The 16268-nt window shown below is 35.9% G+C and overlaps 1 protein-coding gene across 1 annotated transcript; it reads right to left on the reverse strand.

The window, feature by feature from the left end:
- Positions 1-1284: 1284 nt before the first annotated feature.
- Positions 1285-15222, reverse strand: LOC146146368 (oxysterol-binding protein-related protein 9-like). The gene is made up of 11 exons (XM_083390734.1): positions 15132-15222; positions 14610-14656; positions 14151-14263; positions 13730-13904; positions 11979-12168; positions 9940-10144; positions 9458-9536; positions 8809-8878; positions 8285-8439; positions 4010-4127; positions 1285-1304 (listed from the first exon to the last, which is right to left on the reverse strand). The coding sequence occupies exons 1-11, from the start codon at positions 15220-15222 to the stop codon at positions 1285-1287; spliced, it is 1263 nt and encodes a 420-aa protein (XP_083246860.1).
- Positions 15223-16268: the final 1046 nt, after the last annotated feature.

Below are 16268 nucleotides of genomic sequence, written 5' to 3' on the forward strand. Positions count from 1 at the left end.
TGGCGCTCATCCCTAAAGTAAATATGAATAACCTTTATAAGTGGAATTTAAAACTCAGCTGTTTGTTTCAAGAAGGTTTGGGGTTACTGTAGCGCACGGCTATTTACCGACTAAAAGATTTTGTGTTTATTGTGCAATTTACGCTGTAACGGCTTATGCCCCAGATTTATTGTCTACTCGCACCAAAGTGTAAATGCTAAATGTGTTGTTCCGCGATTATCTCGGCGGTCTGCATTCGATTGGCTGTGGCTAGTTAAGGCCGCTATCCGCTTGTAAACAAGACCTCTTCTCAGTTAACAGGTTGTGCGGTTGACAGCGCTGTGCTGTTCACAGCGCTGTGTTGTTAACATTGTTGATTGTCCGCCTTCTATAGTTTCAACTGGGTGTTCGCTTATCAGATAATACAATTAATAATCACCAGAGGTATTGTGGTTGGCAAACGAGTTATACGCACGCAACCTTCAAGCAACCTTAAAACGAGAGTCAGAAACTTCAACCAAACTAATCTCGTGCCCCACATTACCTATTTTATTTTTCTACTAAAAAAAAGCGCGAATGGTGCTCCGACAACACTAAAAAACGCCAAAAGTCCTCCTTCGTTACATTATGCGTTTTCTTGTTAATATTACATAAGAATTATAATATTTAAGTGCGTTTCGACAGTACGTCTAAGTCAAGTCAAATGACTGAGGTGATGACATTTTTGTTGTGATTCAATTTTGTTGAAAAATTTAAAGGTATCACCAAATATTCTTGGTTAAAATCCCACTGTTAAAATGTACAGATGTAGCATTGCGTTTTTTTCGAAGATACTTTTTCTTTGGTTTAAGATGTTTTAATTTTTACTTGCGTCAAATTACTTTATGACCAATTTAATTAAAGCGTATCTAAATGATATTAGATTTTGATAGATGACAAGCAAAACGAAGTAATTTATCCTTCCATTTGTTTAAATCTTAATGTTAGCAATGTAGATTACGGTGTTGTTATTTATTAATTGACTCATTATTTAATTAGCTGCGCTTACTTCTTCTTTCCTACCTCAAACCTACTGCAAATTTCATGACGTATTTGCCATTTAAAAAAAATGCATAGAACTTTTATCAAGTGCACGATTCTTCATTTTATTCCTACACTTTAATTATAGTTTTAAGACTCTTTATTTGTAATTGAAGCCGTAAACCTGCAAAAATATAATTCTGGACTAAAAAAAAAAACGACAAAACCATCAGGTTGGAACTAGTTTATTGGGAAAATACACAAGAGAAGGATGTCAGATGCCGATCAGTTTGAAGGGGCGTAATCTGAAAAAGAAGAAGTTTTCAATCTATAGTGTTTGGATGCGGTAGATCAGTGTTCTCAAACTATTTGGTTTGCGCACATCAACTAAATCAATAGGCCTACCAAATGGCGGAACATTTCCTAAAACACTTTAATATTATAACTTGACGATCGCCATTAATACATGACAAGGCAAATGTTATCATTTTGTCAGTTTCTAATTGATACTCTCTGTTCAGTAATATTTTTTTATTAACCTACAAATGATCGTGGCACACCGAGAATATCTTGAACCATTGTGTTGGACGAGTTATTGGCTAAAATGACGCGTTATTGGCTAACACCCAAAATTGTGTCTTCGTTGGATTTTGTTGGAGTGGACGACTACAGTAAGGAAATTGCGGTACCAAAACTGGCTCATATTATTTAGATTGAAATTGAATCACCTTATGGTTTGTTTATTTAGAAAAAACGGTGATGATAATTAGGTCGCCAAAAACTTATTAGCTGTTATACTTACGCTTAGTGCAGTGATTATCAACCTATTATGGCTTACGGCACGCCTCAAAAATAATAAATACATTTTCGGCACCCAGCCTGGAATTTTCGTTGAGTAGCCTATTGTACTAAAATGACAGTATATATGGAACTGGAACAACACAATCAACTTAAAAAATTTACGAAAATGTCATTTGATATAATGGTTTTTAATTGTACACAAAGAGTTGTATGAAGAAGCTTACCAAATGAGCAAAAAACACATTCTTAAAAATTCTCAAATACCGTTCGGCACCCTTCAGCATAAGAAATTACACATCGAAGTGTAAAATGGTGTCTCACGTTTAGGCTGTGACCTTAAGGTTTAGAAATATTGAGGTAGACCATCAGGGTGAATGACAGCGAACGCACGCAGGGCACAGCATAAGTCTTAACCGGCACCGCGGTTAAGAACCACTGCCTTAGTGTTTGGGCCGCCGCGAAATAAGGTTGAGCTGCTGTAGCTAAACAGAATCGCACTGATCGTGGTTAAATTTAGCTCAGCAAGCAGACTGAATAAACAAGCGACCAATAAAACGTGAGGCGTTGTAGCCTACCAGTGGTTTACAACCGGGGTACCGCGGCATTTGTAATGCTCAAGGGTGCCGAGAGATATTTAAGACGTTATAAGAATCTCATTTTCGCTCAACTCCTACAACATTTGTGTAAAATTAGAGTGGAATGAATCCAATTAAAACTTCCTATTAGTTGTGTAGAGTCGATGTGTTGTTCCACTTCCGTTTATTGTGACATTCTAGTGATTTACCTACAGAAAATCATGTAGGGGTGCCACAATTTATTTATATGAGGGGTGCAGCAAGCCATATAAGGCTGAGAACCACTGATTTATACCCTGTCGTAAACTAAGTTGCAATGACCTTCACGCTCTATTGGAGCGCCCTCTGATACTACACGTGTTGACTTATCTTGTTGACTTATAGTCGACAAGTAAATTTACTTAGGCAGGTCCCTGATGCAGTTAAGTTGAAAAACACAAAAACGTGTAAGGTTATCAAATGAATCCCTTTCAAACCCTTAAATCTTTGCCAGTTTAAACAGAAATTTTAAATTTTCAGTTGAGCTTTTTATCTAACTGTGCAAAAAATCGCCAATCCAAGTTTGTAAGGTTCTATAAATATGCGTCGTAGTAAAAGTAGAGAGTACCAAATCACGTTGTGACCTAATAAAAGGAACTGTACCCTTCAGTCAAAATTTTGTCACGCTTGTGAAAAATAACTGAACTGTATTTAGGTTTTGAAATTGGCTCTGCTCATGCCTGGCATCAATACATTTTAACCCTATCTAAATTGTGCCTTTTTGGTCGAATTCTAACGGTTGAGACATTCTGTACTATATTAGATAGTAGTCCTCAAGAGGAAAAAAAGTGGCCCAAATAAATAATAAAAGATTTATTATTGTATTTGCGTACGTTTCGGCAAGAAGTTTTCAAATAAAAGAATGAATCTTTTATCATTTATTTTGGGCCACTCTTTTTCTACTGAAGTTTATGAACAGTTCCGTGTTTAGTGTCACATATTAGTCCTATTTTGGGCTTACTCCAAAACTGTGTTTTATTCCCGATGTTGATTTTGTGCTTATTTTTGGTTTTATTGCCTACGTCTTAAAATGACACACTTGATAATTTATGTTAAAACCAGGGTGGCGGAGCCGGCTTAAAAAAACCCGAGTCCGACTCCCGTCAAGTTTGCGATTTCGTCGAGTCCTCAGTCCAGATTCGACTCTACAGCCTGTATTTCACCCATTTACGTAACTAAAATAACGTTGGTATTCAGTAATCCATTTATAGGGGTGTCATATATTGCATCCACTCACTCACAATGCATGGTTAGAAAATACCCAACATTTTCTATTCCACTATTACAATTTACAGTTTTCAAGTTTCGAAATTTGGAACAGCGCATGCGTACGGGATTCGGGTAGTCTTACGTGGTCTTGCTCGAGTCTCCAGTCCGACCTTAACTCCCCAGCCCTGGTTAAAACTACTGAACGCTGGAGTATATTCGTCACGCTCAAAAACAAATTGCCCAAGTCATTTTTTACTGATTTTTGCCGAAGTCACTCCTTGTGACCATCCCCATCAACAGAAAAAGTGCCTAAGTCATTTTTTTGGCACAAGTGCATGGAAAATGACCTAAAAATGATTTAAGCACTATTATGTCAATATACTCACCACAGATGGCACTTTGTCTCCCCTCCACAGCAGCCCCCTTTGCCGTCCTTGCATTTGCACTGCGCTGGATCACACCTGCATCTTCCCTCCCTCGCTTGGCAATCGCACACTCCAGTCTCTGGAAAATATTCAAATCAGTTGGTTTATAATAAAGGTGTCCGATAACTTAACGCCGATACCCGATGCCAAGTGGAAGTATCGCTACCCGTTTGATATTGGGTTGATATCGATGGGCAGTGTTTTTTTAAGGTGTTTTGGGGGACCGAAACGGTTCTCCAGCGGTTTCTCAAATTTTGGACTTGCAACATTTTGGTATTTAAATGAGGTCTCTTAAAACTATTGCGGTCACCCAAACCAAACCTTAAAAAAAAACCTGTAGGTGGGTATCCGATACCAAATTATTGTAGAAATTTTAGACATGATTTGCAATCAAACGCAGCAATTTTTTATCTTGAAACTTAAATTTACTATAAAATATAATATAGGTAAACAACTTGAAGTATATAAATTTCCTAAAACTAAAGCTAATTTTTGCGCAATTATCTTGAAAAACTGCCTTTAAATATTACAATTTCATCTATTTTGATTGTTTGACTAGGTAATGACGTCATTTGGTTCGGATTGGAGCGCAATTCTTTATTTTATTGGGGGCAATTCTTTTCAGATATGACGTCACAAAGTTACGTCATGACGTAACGTCACAAAGCTACGTCAAAACGTGACTTCATAATGTGACGTTATAAAAAGTAACCTTTAAGAAAACCAAGCAGTTCGTTTTAGTTCGGAGGTGTTAGTTTAAAAACAAAAGCCACATTACAAAGATCTCATCGATTCGCATGAAGTGTAAAACGATTTTATATCGTTCAAGTTGCTTAAACGTTGATTTTGGAGAGTGACACGACGCCCTTGACTAAAACAAACAGTTTAGAGCAGACCTGGGCAACCCGCGAAGCAATTTAATCCTGCCCGCAGTTTACTTTTTATAAAACTTTTTTAATAGAAATATGCCTTTACGTTTTTTTCGTAGTTTTGGAATATTTTAATGAATGAATTTTACATGCAAGGCATCCCCACTTATTCCTATACTCTTACCAGCTTGTCAAAACTAAAATATACATAGAGCTATCTTTACAAACGAATCACATTTTTATTTCAAATCTCTTTTTTATCCGGCTCGCCAAGACATTTTTTGTCTCTCATGTAGCCCTTTGTTAAAAATAATTGCCCACCCCTAGTTCAGGGCATCGCTGGAGCACTTGGAGACTGCTGCTTGGCACCCAGGGTCCGAGGGCCCCGGTTAAGGAACAACTAGTTTGAACGTACACCAAGCAGTTTTAATTGGTTTATAAACTGATTTGCTAATGACACGGCTACACTTGAAAATTTTGGTTCATGAAAGACCAGTTGGAATATTGTCTCTTTTCTTACCTGAGCATTTACATCCTGGATCCATTTTCAAATTAAAGTTAAACAATATTTATTTGTCAATATTAATATAAATTTACAGTCAATCTGTCGAAGGCAAAAACAGTGATATAGAACATCCTCTTGTAAGAAATAGGTTGCAGCGTTAAAATGTTGTAAACAGTCATTTTAAAATCACTTTAGTGATTAGTCAAATGTTTGCTGGCCTCAACTGTCAACACTTATGCAAGCCACGAGTTAGGCTACTTAAGCCCAGTTGCAGCGTAAATTATCAGCAATCTCAAAATTGCCTGGAGTTAATTCAGGTTACTTTGCTAAAGACCCCAAGTCATTTTGCCTGAACGAGTTAAGCAAATATACTTTAAAATAAGGAACTCAGTAAACTTAGGCCAATAAAAGCTGGAGCCAGGACTACAACACTCTGAACTAAAAGAATATCCTCAGTAAAACACAAAACATTTTCATAGTCAATTTTGTTTTTTGGATTCCTACTCTAACTAACTATAGGAAAGCAAATCTGAATGAGCTATATTACTATTATAATAACATACAGAAAGAGTTGTCTTAAAAAAAATATCTATATATATATTATTATACAATATTTCATTAAACGGAAATAGCAAGCACCTATTAACAAGCGAGGTGTTTACCATATGTACGTTGAACACGAATTATAGAGCAAGCACAGGGGCACAGGGCTAAATTGGTTTGTTTGGAGCTGATGCTATGGTGGATTGAAACCGACTCAATTTGTTAAAGGTTGTTCGAAGGTTGCGTATTTTAACAGCTTAGCCACAGCAAGTTATTGAATAATATCAGAGCGGCAATCAACTTACAGAAGTAGCTTAAGGTCCATGCACAGTACTAACAGTCTAGCATAATAACTTCTGTAACAACAAATATCAGAAGTTTTTTTTCTAATGCACCAGTTTTGCACAAAACAGCACAAATTTAATACAATGCACGATTTAGCTGCCCTGTCTTTGATAATGTCCCACAATACCCTACCTCTTAACAAAGCAGTAAAGTACAGCGTCTTTACACAACTAGCCGATCGCCGAACACCGAAAATGCTGACTCAGTTGCTAAAAGCGTCTCTGTCCACGTTTTGTCGCTATCGAACCTCGCAGTTAATAATTAACTTGTAACAAGCCAAACAAAAGCGGGTCTAATGGCCCTGTGTATGTTTAAAGCATCCGCGATATGTATGAACGAACTAGCCATGTTTCCTGGAGTGCATTGTGTGAAACATTGATGAATGTACTGTATTATAGTGTGTTGTTGGACTTAGCAAACAGAACCCAAAATAACTAAACGTGACCCTAATACCTACCGTAAATTAACAGCCATGTTGACTTGACTTAAGTGCACTTAATTAGTTGAATTAACTTAAGTTTTTTTTTTTTCAGACTAAAAAAGTGCCTGGACTTAAGTCTTTTGGACAAATGACTTTGGTCGAAATGAAGTGTTTACTTTATACATTTTTTTTGCAAAATTAGGTTCTTTATCTTAAATTTTCCACATAAAGACGTGAAAAAAAAACGATTCTGGTTGCACATCAATGATAAAGATTAACCTAAGTACATAATTAGTAAACCGAAAATTAGTTTGGGTACACTATGCACGGATCTGTAATGTAGCTTGATAATGCATTCAAAGCCAAAAAGGTCGAGTAGATCGACATCATCTTAATTAAGACGTTTCATTACGAGCTTGTATCATCTTCAGTTAATGTCAATAACTGTCATTTAACACATTAACTGAAGATGATAGAAGCTCGTATCGAAACCTCTTAATCAAGATGATGTCGATCTACTCGACCTTCTTGAAATCAGTTTGTTTGGATGTTATATGATAAATATATTCACAACAAAAAGAATCATCCGTATATTAATTCGAATGAACAGACTTATTTTCGGTTTTACTAATGCTGTACTTGGGTTAATCTTTTTTCCGTCTAAAATAAGTAACTAAACGCAATAATCGGAAGCTGACGAAGCAGTATGGAAAAATGTTTATTTTTAGTTCTATGTTTTTGATTGGTTTAGTATAAAATATTTCAATTTCAAATTTTAGTCTAAAATTTCTATAAAATTATATCTTTTTTGAAGCTAGTCGATCGGTCAGCTGGTTCTTGTAAATCCAACTGTTGTGTTCGTCTTGACGAAAATACTGAAAAAAACAACAAATTAGTGTTTTATTCGATATAAGTCTAATCCAGGGGTTCTTAAACTTTTTTACCGCGAACCCCTAACATTTTTTTTGGCTTTGCATGGACCCCGGAAGTCAAGAAATGCTTCAAAATGACGTTATAAATTGAGGTCACAATACAAATAGACTTCATAAATCTGTTATTTCGGTCCGAAAATGTGAAAGTTAAATGGAGTCTAACTATATATTCAGTGCAAAACCGTTTAATTTTTTAATTAAAGTGTTTTCTTTTAAAAATTAATTACGTTAAGTATACACTAGTTCTTTAATTAGGCCTTCATGGACCCCCTAAAACTAGTTCACGGACCCCAAGGGCTCCATGGACCACAGTTTAAGAACCCCTGGTCTAAGATAATGTTGAAAAACAAACACATATGTTTGGGCACAGCCAGTGTTGTAAACGAGTCATTTAAAAAACAAAAGTCCAAGTCAAGTCATTATGAGAGCAAGTCAATTTCAAGTCATGTCATTGACATCAAAGTAAACTGTTCAATTATTAGTTGGTAAAATCGTCCGATTACAAGCAACAATTTAACTCAAAACGACACAAACGCAATATATTCAACAAAAGTGTTTAATATTTCCGAGGGGTGCCGCAAGCCATAAAAGGTTAAGAACCACTGCTTTAAATGATTTTACCTCAGGGGTGTGTGGTGAGCCGCTATCGAGCCTCTGTTTAGCAGCCTGTCTCGCATTTTCCTCTATAATTCGTTTTTCGTCTGCAGCAGTTTTAACGTCGTTGCTCTTCAAACTACGCGTCACTTTTTCCCATAAACGTCGCGACGCATTTGGCTCTATAATGCAAAAAAAAATGTCCAAGAAATGAATTTTTACGACTGATTATTATCAAGGTTTAGGTTTATACCTAAAAAGTAATAAGCTTTTTCGCCACTTTTAGGGATAACATTTGCTAGAAATTTGGTTTTACAAACCAACCAAGCATTCTTTAAACCCTTTTAGTCAAAACGATTTATTTCTGCACATTTGACTCTTTTGTAGTCTAGTGTATTCCTCTAACTTGCAGAAGGTGACAAAGCATTAAAAACGTCAAAAAATATGTAGCTAATAACACATTGTAAAAGTATTCAATTCAGTTATTTTATTTTGTTATGTGCTTACAAAGAAACCTCTATTTTTTATGGTACATTCAATTTGATCAATACCTTGGTTTTCTATCCGCTCAACAAATTTGCGGCTTTTTTTCTTCTCCACATCAAACAAACACTCGTTTCTCTGGCAAGAAACAAAGTAATTAAGATTAAATTAAGCAATTTATTTATTAAGTAAAAATCAGTGCGGTAAACAAGTCATTTTAAAATGACCCTGGCAAGCATTTAAAAAAAAAAACAAAAAAAAAACATTTAAAAAAAAACTTAAGTCCAAGTCCAAGTCATCGGTTGCCAAAGTCAAGTCATTATGAGAGCAAGTCAATTTCAAGTCAAGTCTTGTCATAAAAAGTAAACAGTTAAACTATTAAAACTGGTAAACTTGTCCGATTATAAGCAATAATTTAAATAAAAAATAACACAAACGTAATTTACAGAAATAAAAGTGTTTAATGTGTAAAATTTTAATGAAAGACACTTAATTTAATCCCAAGTTATTTGACAAAATGACTTAAGTCCAAGTCAAGTCATTTGTTCAAAAGACTTAGGTCAAGTCAAGTAATTTTGGTGAAAGGACTTAAGTCTAGTCTAGTCAAGTCAGGTCATTTGAAAACATGACTTAAGTGCACTTAAGTTAAGTCAATGACTTAAGTCATTACGACACTCGTAAAAGTAGATAGAGCGTATTTATTTATAAGGAAATTACCCCTGAAGAATAAGTAGCAAACACCTGGCCGTTCCATTCACCGTCAATAGTACAGAAGGCTTCATCAGAATTTGGTTCGCTAATTAGAAATATAAGTATACACAATAGTTAGATTAATTGCATTAATTCAGTTTAATTACAATTACTCCCTGAAATGTTTCAATTACAATTACATTAAAAACTGTAATTAATTACATCAATTACAATTACAAATTACAATTGATTCAACTATGATATAGAGAAGTCGACATGATTAAAATTCATGAAAATTGAAAACACAAAAAAGAAGGAAATAGTGTAATTAAATGAACGCGCCACTTAGTTTTATTGCAGTTATTCATACGTGGAAACAAAAGAATATTGCGAAAACGCACTCTTAAACATATCCATCTGGATTTTTATAATAATTAATCGCTGTTAGGCAATTTGCTACAACTGGGCCTATGCTGTACAAAAGCAAGAACATTCCCCTGAATACTCACAAAACTTCTCCGCTAACTCGATTCGCCTTTCCCCCGAAAAATGGTTTGGCGTGGAATCTGATTCTTGCCCTGTATCCCGACTCTTTGCAACTGATCAAGCACTCGTCGCTCAGTTCGAACCAGGGCGTCGTGAAAATGGATCGAACGTTGCCGCCAGGAAAGCTGAGAATGTATTCCTCGCCGTGCTCCAAACTCTTCAGACTGGCTGCGATCATTGAAATGTTAGTTAAGCGGTTGGTACACCGAAAACCATTGCACACTCACCGAATCTGTCGATCAATGATGCAAGCAGTTTCGGTGTGCTAATAATACGTAGCAGTAATCGTTGGTCAAAAAGCAAATTCAGAAGGGCTAGATCTTAGTTGTTAACACACATATGTGTGTGTGCATGTTTCATTGAATTAAGCGGTTGGTGCTTTATTTTGTAGCTGCGATATGATAAGACAATGGTTCTCAACCGGGTGTCGTGGCGCCCTCGGGTGTTATTTCTAATGCCCAAGGGTGCCGAGAGATACTTGAAAATCTTTAAGAACCTGATTTTTGCTTAACTCCTACAACATTTTGCCTATTAGAGTGGAATAAATCCAATTATAACTTTCTACGTTGTGTAGAGTTGATGTGTGTTGTTCCAGTTCCGTTTATTGTGACATTCTAGTGATTTACCTACGGAATAATCTTGTAGGGGTGCCGCAATCTATTTATTATTTCTTAGGGGTGCCACAAGCCATTAAAGGTTGAGAACCACTGTGATAAGTGTTTAGTAGTGTTGTAATGACTGAAGTCAATCACTTTACTTAAGTGAACTTAAGTCACTCTTTTCAATGATTTGACTTGACGTTAGTGGTTCTAAAAAATTACTTAAATTTACCTAAGACTTTCGGACAAATGACTTGATTTGGATTTAAGTCTTTTTGCCAAAAGTGGAAAATACAAGTGTTGTTATTTAACAATGAGCTGTTTATCCCAACGTTGCAGGTAAAATGATTGGAATGCTAACCGTTAAGTTGTTGCTCGTAAAATATAATCGGACGAGTTTACCAATTTTAAAAGTTTATAGTTATGTTTTTATATAAGTTATTGGACTTGTAGTTGTAATTCTCTAATAAAACCTCATTTCGACATGACTTGGGCAACTAATGCTTATACACTGGGATTTGAGTAAGAAAACTGGGAAAACTAACTTCAGGGGGTCGCCAGAAGACTACTTTACAAGTTTTACATCCATATAAATTGTACGTTGTTACTTTTACCGACCAGCAACATGAAGGATGGAGCTGTTGGTCTTTTTAGAGTTTTTAAGGTTTACGATGTGGCAAAATTTGCAAGTTATATTCTGGTTTAATTGGCAAGTATTAGTCTGGCTTATAGGTTTGTGTTAGTGGTCTTATAAGCCAATTAGGAAAAGCTTCTCTTTTAATGTGGGTTTTTATTTTTTTTAATCCCTTGAATGGTTTACACCAAAAGTTTCACATCCATGTAAATTGTACGTTTTGCCTTTTGATATTCAAATAGAAAACCTAATGGTAAATAACCACCTAAAATAAACAACTCATATAACAGGGAGTGGTGTAAACAAGTCATTTTGAAATTACTTAAGTCCCAGTCACCTCATAAGACTTGTGTACAACACTCATGACAGGGTTCAGTAAAATAGGGCCAAAGCAACACAAATGTGTTCTTACTGTAAAATGTCTGCGCGCAACCTGAATATGTGAAGATGAAGATATCTCCTCTCCCTAATACACGTTAATGACGACAATGACTTCAAATGGTAGCAATAAACTTTAAACTTTCTTGTCTGAGTCAAAATCAGTCATTTATAAGTTCTAGTTATTAATAGAGACATATATTTCGCCAATCCGTCATCATCAGTTACTGAAAAAACAAACACAAAATAAAGCAAACGCGTAAACTAGGTGGTAAATCTGGTTGAGCGAAACATATTTCTCTATTAAAAACTAGAACTTATAAATGACTGATTTTGGCTCAGACAAGAAAATCTAAAGTATATTGTCTTCGCGCTTTGCTTTTTTTTTTACCTTGCCCCACAATTTCAACACCAATCGATAGACCCCAGAACTTGAGCGTTGGCGTAATATTGGCGTTGACTTGAAGTCTTTTCTCCTTGTGTTCTGCGTAGAATGCTGATGTAGGGGGATGATGTGAGACCTGCTCTCCAATGAACGCCAGTTGGTTTGACCTCGCCCATGGTAAAGGACCATCCTTGACCTACAAACACAATTGTTACGTAATGTAATATATCTTCAATATACGGTTGCTGCCAGGCATTGTATCAATTATAAAGGGGTTCTTCTGGCAAATATGTATTTAGCGCCGACGCTTCGAATTCATATAGCGATAATCTTCTTCAGGGCAATAAACATGTTTACAGAAGGATATAAACCGTATAGGTATTTGAAACGTCGGCGCTGAATACAGATTTGTCAGAAGAACCCCTTTAAAATTGGTAATATATCTTAAACTTTTCTACGTGCGTACCCTTATTAAATGATTGAAGATTATACCGGTACCAATAAACCTTAACAGAATAGATTTGCGTTAAACTCGCTAGCCAAATCGACTACTAAGAGCAAAACAGTAACTTAATTACTTAAAGGTGTGAAACCAAGTGAGGACCAAACGTATGGAAAGTCACCTGGCCTGGCGTCATTTATCAGAGTGTTTCTTAACCTTTTTTCGAGGCGACCCAAATATTAGGCATAAGTATTGGAGCGAAGCACAGCGCGGATCTGTAATATACTGTCTGTAGCTCGATAATAAAAATTCCAAAAGGTACGTCATGTATATCATCATCCGTTCATTAAGCTGAAATATATCCAAACCTCATTTATAAAAGGTAGAACTCAATTCTTATTGCAATTGTTTCACCTTTTATAAGTGAGGTTCAGATATTTTTTAGTCACATTAACTCAGGGGGTCCCAACCTGTGGGCCATGTCCCCCTAGGTGGCAATGAGCCTTTTTCAACGGGGCTATGAATAAAGTAAAAAAGAGTAAAAACATATTAAAATTTGATGAACTCTTGAGGCTGCAAGAAGAGACGGCAACCCGATTGAGCTTGGAGAAAGATAGTTTGACCACATTTTGGACAAAACTAAGCAATTCGTACCCTATGCTTAAAGAAATTGTCATGCCATTGCTGTTGCCTTTCCCATCAACATATCGATGGGAATGTGGGTTATCAACAATGTTACTTCTGAAGACAAAACAGTGCAACGTCTTTGATATTCAATATGACATGCGGCTGGCTCTTTCCATCACTTAACCAGCAATTAAGACATTGTCAGAGCAAAAACAAGCTCAACCATCACATTAACTAAATATGCAATAACTGATTAATGTGCTGCCAGTATCATGTTATTGCGTGTTGTATTTATAATTTTTTTATCATTTATCATTCTAACTGTCTGTTGCTGTGAGCCTATATTTAAAAGGTTAAAAAAATAGGGGGCCATTAATTTTTCAAAAATTTGGGGGCACGGTGTAAAAAAGGTTGGCAACACTGCATTAACTGATGATGAAATAAGCAGGTATCGAAACGTCTTTATCAATATGGTGTCGGTTTAATCGACTTTTTTGGCAGATCCGTGCTTGTAGTGGACCTAAGATACGCCCGAAAAGAATCGCACGGGTTTAAAAAGATCTAAAAACAAGTTTAGTAAAATAAAGAATGATTCAGTTCTAAGCCAAAAGCGGCCTTATCAGTGTTTATCAAAAAATGCCAACAAAAAGTAACTTTTTTACAAGGAAATTCACAAACGTGTTCCTACCGTCTCAGTGGGCTCCGAACTATGCGGAATCTCGTAAAAACATCGGAACATTTCGCCGAGTACTGAGTTGTACGGTTTTTTGGCGATGGTTGATTCTTTGCTGCTCGAAAAGGTGCTTATGTAGAATGCAAGAACCGCCATCATCCGAGACTGTGGAGACGACATATCAGCGATTCTGCAAGGAATAAATTAAATGATCATCATATTTATAAAAACATTTAATTTGACTAAAAACTATTCCAAACTTACTTTTAATTTTTTTTTAAACGAAATCGTTGTTTTGTTATTTTTGGAATTTTTTGCCTGTGTTTTACACTTGTTCCAAATTGTCCCGGAGGTCGTGAGTTCGAACCTCACTGCAGACTACAATTGTTTCTATACCCTGGCTTGCATCTTATTTCATTGCGGCATATATCCTTACCGGACAAATAAGTCAGGATGGGAGAAGAACGAAGCATACATTTCCAGATAGGATCTCCGTTCAAGCAAGTAGGCAGGAAGACTGATCTTGGTTAAATCTTTTCCGGGTTTCATCTAAAAATACAGAAAATATATTGTGATATTAACCTGGATTTTAGCGAGTTGTCGTGCCTCGTTTTATTGAATAACCTAACCAAAAAGTTTGAACATGGTAATTTTGACTAATCGGCCAACACTATTTGCAAATCTTTGTCATAAACAGCTTCTTACCTGCGAAAATCGGGTGGAACTATTTAAGGACAAATTGTATTGCATTTAAGCTTTGTTTTTATACTTTGACCTGATGAATCACGGTTGTGTAATAGCTTGTCGAACATTAAATAAACTTTGTCTTTACATATAGTGCCACCAAATTTGTCCTAATTAGAGTTAGACAAATACGGCAATTTATAAAGATTACCTGAGAAAGAAGATGTTGAATTACTGTTCCATGTTTCGCGAGTTCGTCTGCAACACACACGTTAATCTAGTATTACCAGTGTTGTAGATAAGTCATTTAATAAATAACTTAAGTCATAGTCAAGTCATTTAAAAGAAAACTTAATTTTGAAAAATCACAAAAGTCTTTTGCACAAATAGCAAGTCAAATCCCAGTCCAAGTCATCGGTTGCCCAAGTCAAGTCAATATGGGAGCAAGTGAATATCAAGTCATGTCTTTGACATAAAAGCAAACTGTTAAACTATTAAAATTGGTAAACTCGTCCGATTATAAGCAACATTTTAACTAAAAAAATAACACAAACGCAATATACAGCATTAAGAGTGTAAAATGTGTAAAACTTGAGATAAATTTTAATGAAAAACACTTAATTTAATCCAATGTATTTGACAAAATGACTTGAGTCCAAGTGAAGTGATTTGTCCAAAAGACTTAAGTCAAAGTCAAGTCACAGCCCTAAATGAATGATAATGAACGTGTAACCTGTTTCGCACTGGTCGTCAGAATCTTCCGACATAAAGAGATTCTTATTCCCTGAATCCATTTCTGCGCTGTTTTGTGAAGAGCCTTCCATAATTCCAACACCTTTATATAATTCCCAACACTTTATTTGTAGGACTGCCTATTACAAAAATCCTAATTAAACAAACGAAGGCTCTGAGACCAAGTTTTATAATCTAGGCTGACTGTTGTTTGTACATCCAAAGCCATCTCAGACCCAATATGGCCAGAGGTCGTGGGTTTGAACCTAACTGCAGGTTACTGTTGTGTTATAATGACACGGAAGCCGTAATCCTTGGTCGAAAAGCAACTTCCGAGGGACTAGATCACAGCTATTGAACACATATGTGTGTTAATCTTTCATTGATTAGCTGTTGGTTTTTAGGTATTTTTTTTTCAGCGAACAAAACATATGACTAAAGACATTTAAGTTTAATTTCTATAAGCAATGTCTCCGTACTGCTTCGTTGCGTTTTCTCGTGATTTGTCTTGACTTTCGAGCAGAGCATAATGGCTTCTGTATAACGATACGACAGAGAACTGTTATGTGGCATCTATGGAAACGTACTTCTGACATTTCGATCCATTTTTCGCGCAGAAATTAACGGTTTCTGCATTACGATACGACAAAACATTGCTTTGTGGCATCTAAAGAAACGTGTTTTGCCAGTTACTTTTCAGACCGACAACTATACAACTAGCTACACTGACCTAACATTACCCAAGAGGCGAATTAGCGTTTAATTTAGCTCGTTGCAACTGTTTGCTGTTTAAACTCGTCAAGGAAGCTACGAAATGAATCGTAGTTTCCTGCCATGTGAGGCTAAGCGCATTAACTGTACGTCAGAAAAATTAGGAAATTGCGTTTTTGCTGTTGCATGATTCTTTGTCCGTGTTCTTCTCTTGGCTTACTTGACGCCAGTGTTGTCATTATTGACTTAAGTCACTGGTTTTAAATCTCTTGACTTGACTTATATATTTTGACAAATATATTGGCTTGACTTAACTTAAGTCTGTTGGACAAATGACTTTTTAGTTTACCAATTTTAATAAATAATTTAATGTTTAATTTCTATGAAAAGACTTGAATTTAAATTGACTTGCTCTTATGTCTTGACT

Source organism: Ascidiella aspersa, chromosome 5 (genome assembly GCF_963924565.1).
Source record: "Ascidiella aspersa chromosome 5, kaAscAspe10.2, whole genome shotgun sequence".
In the NCBI taxonomy this organism is placed as follows: Eukaryota; Metazoa; Chordata; class Ascidiacea; order Phlebobranchia; family Ascidiidae; genus Ascidiella; species Ascidiella aspersa.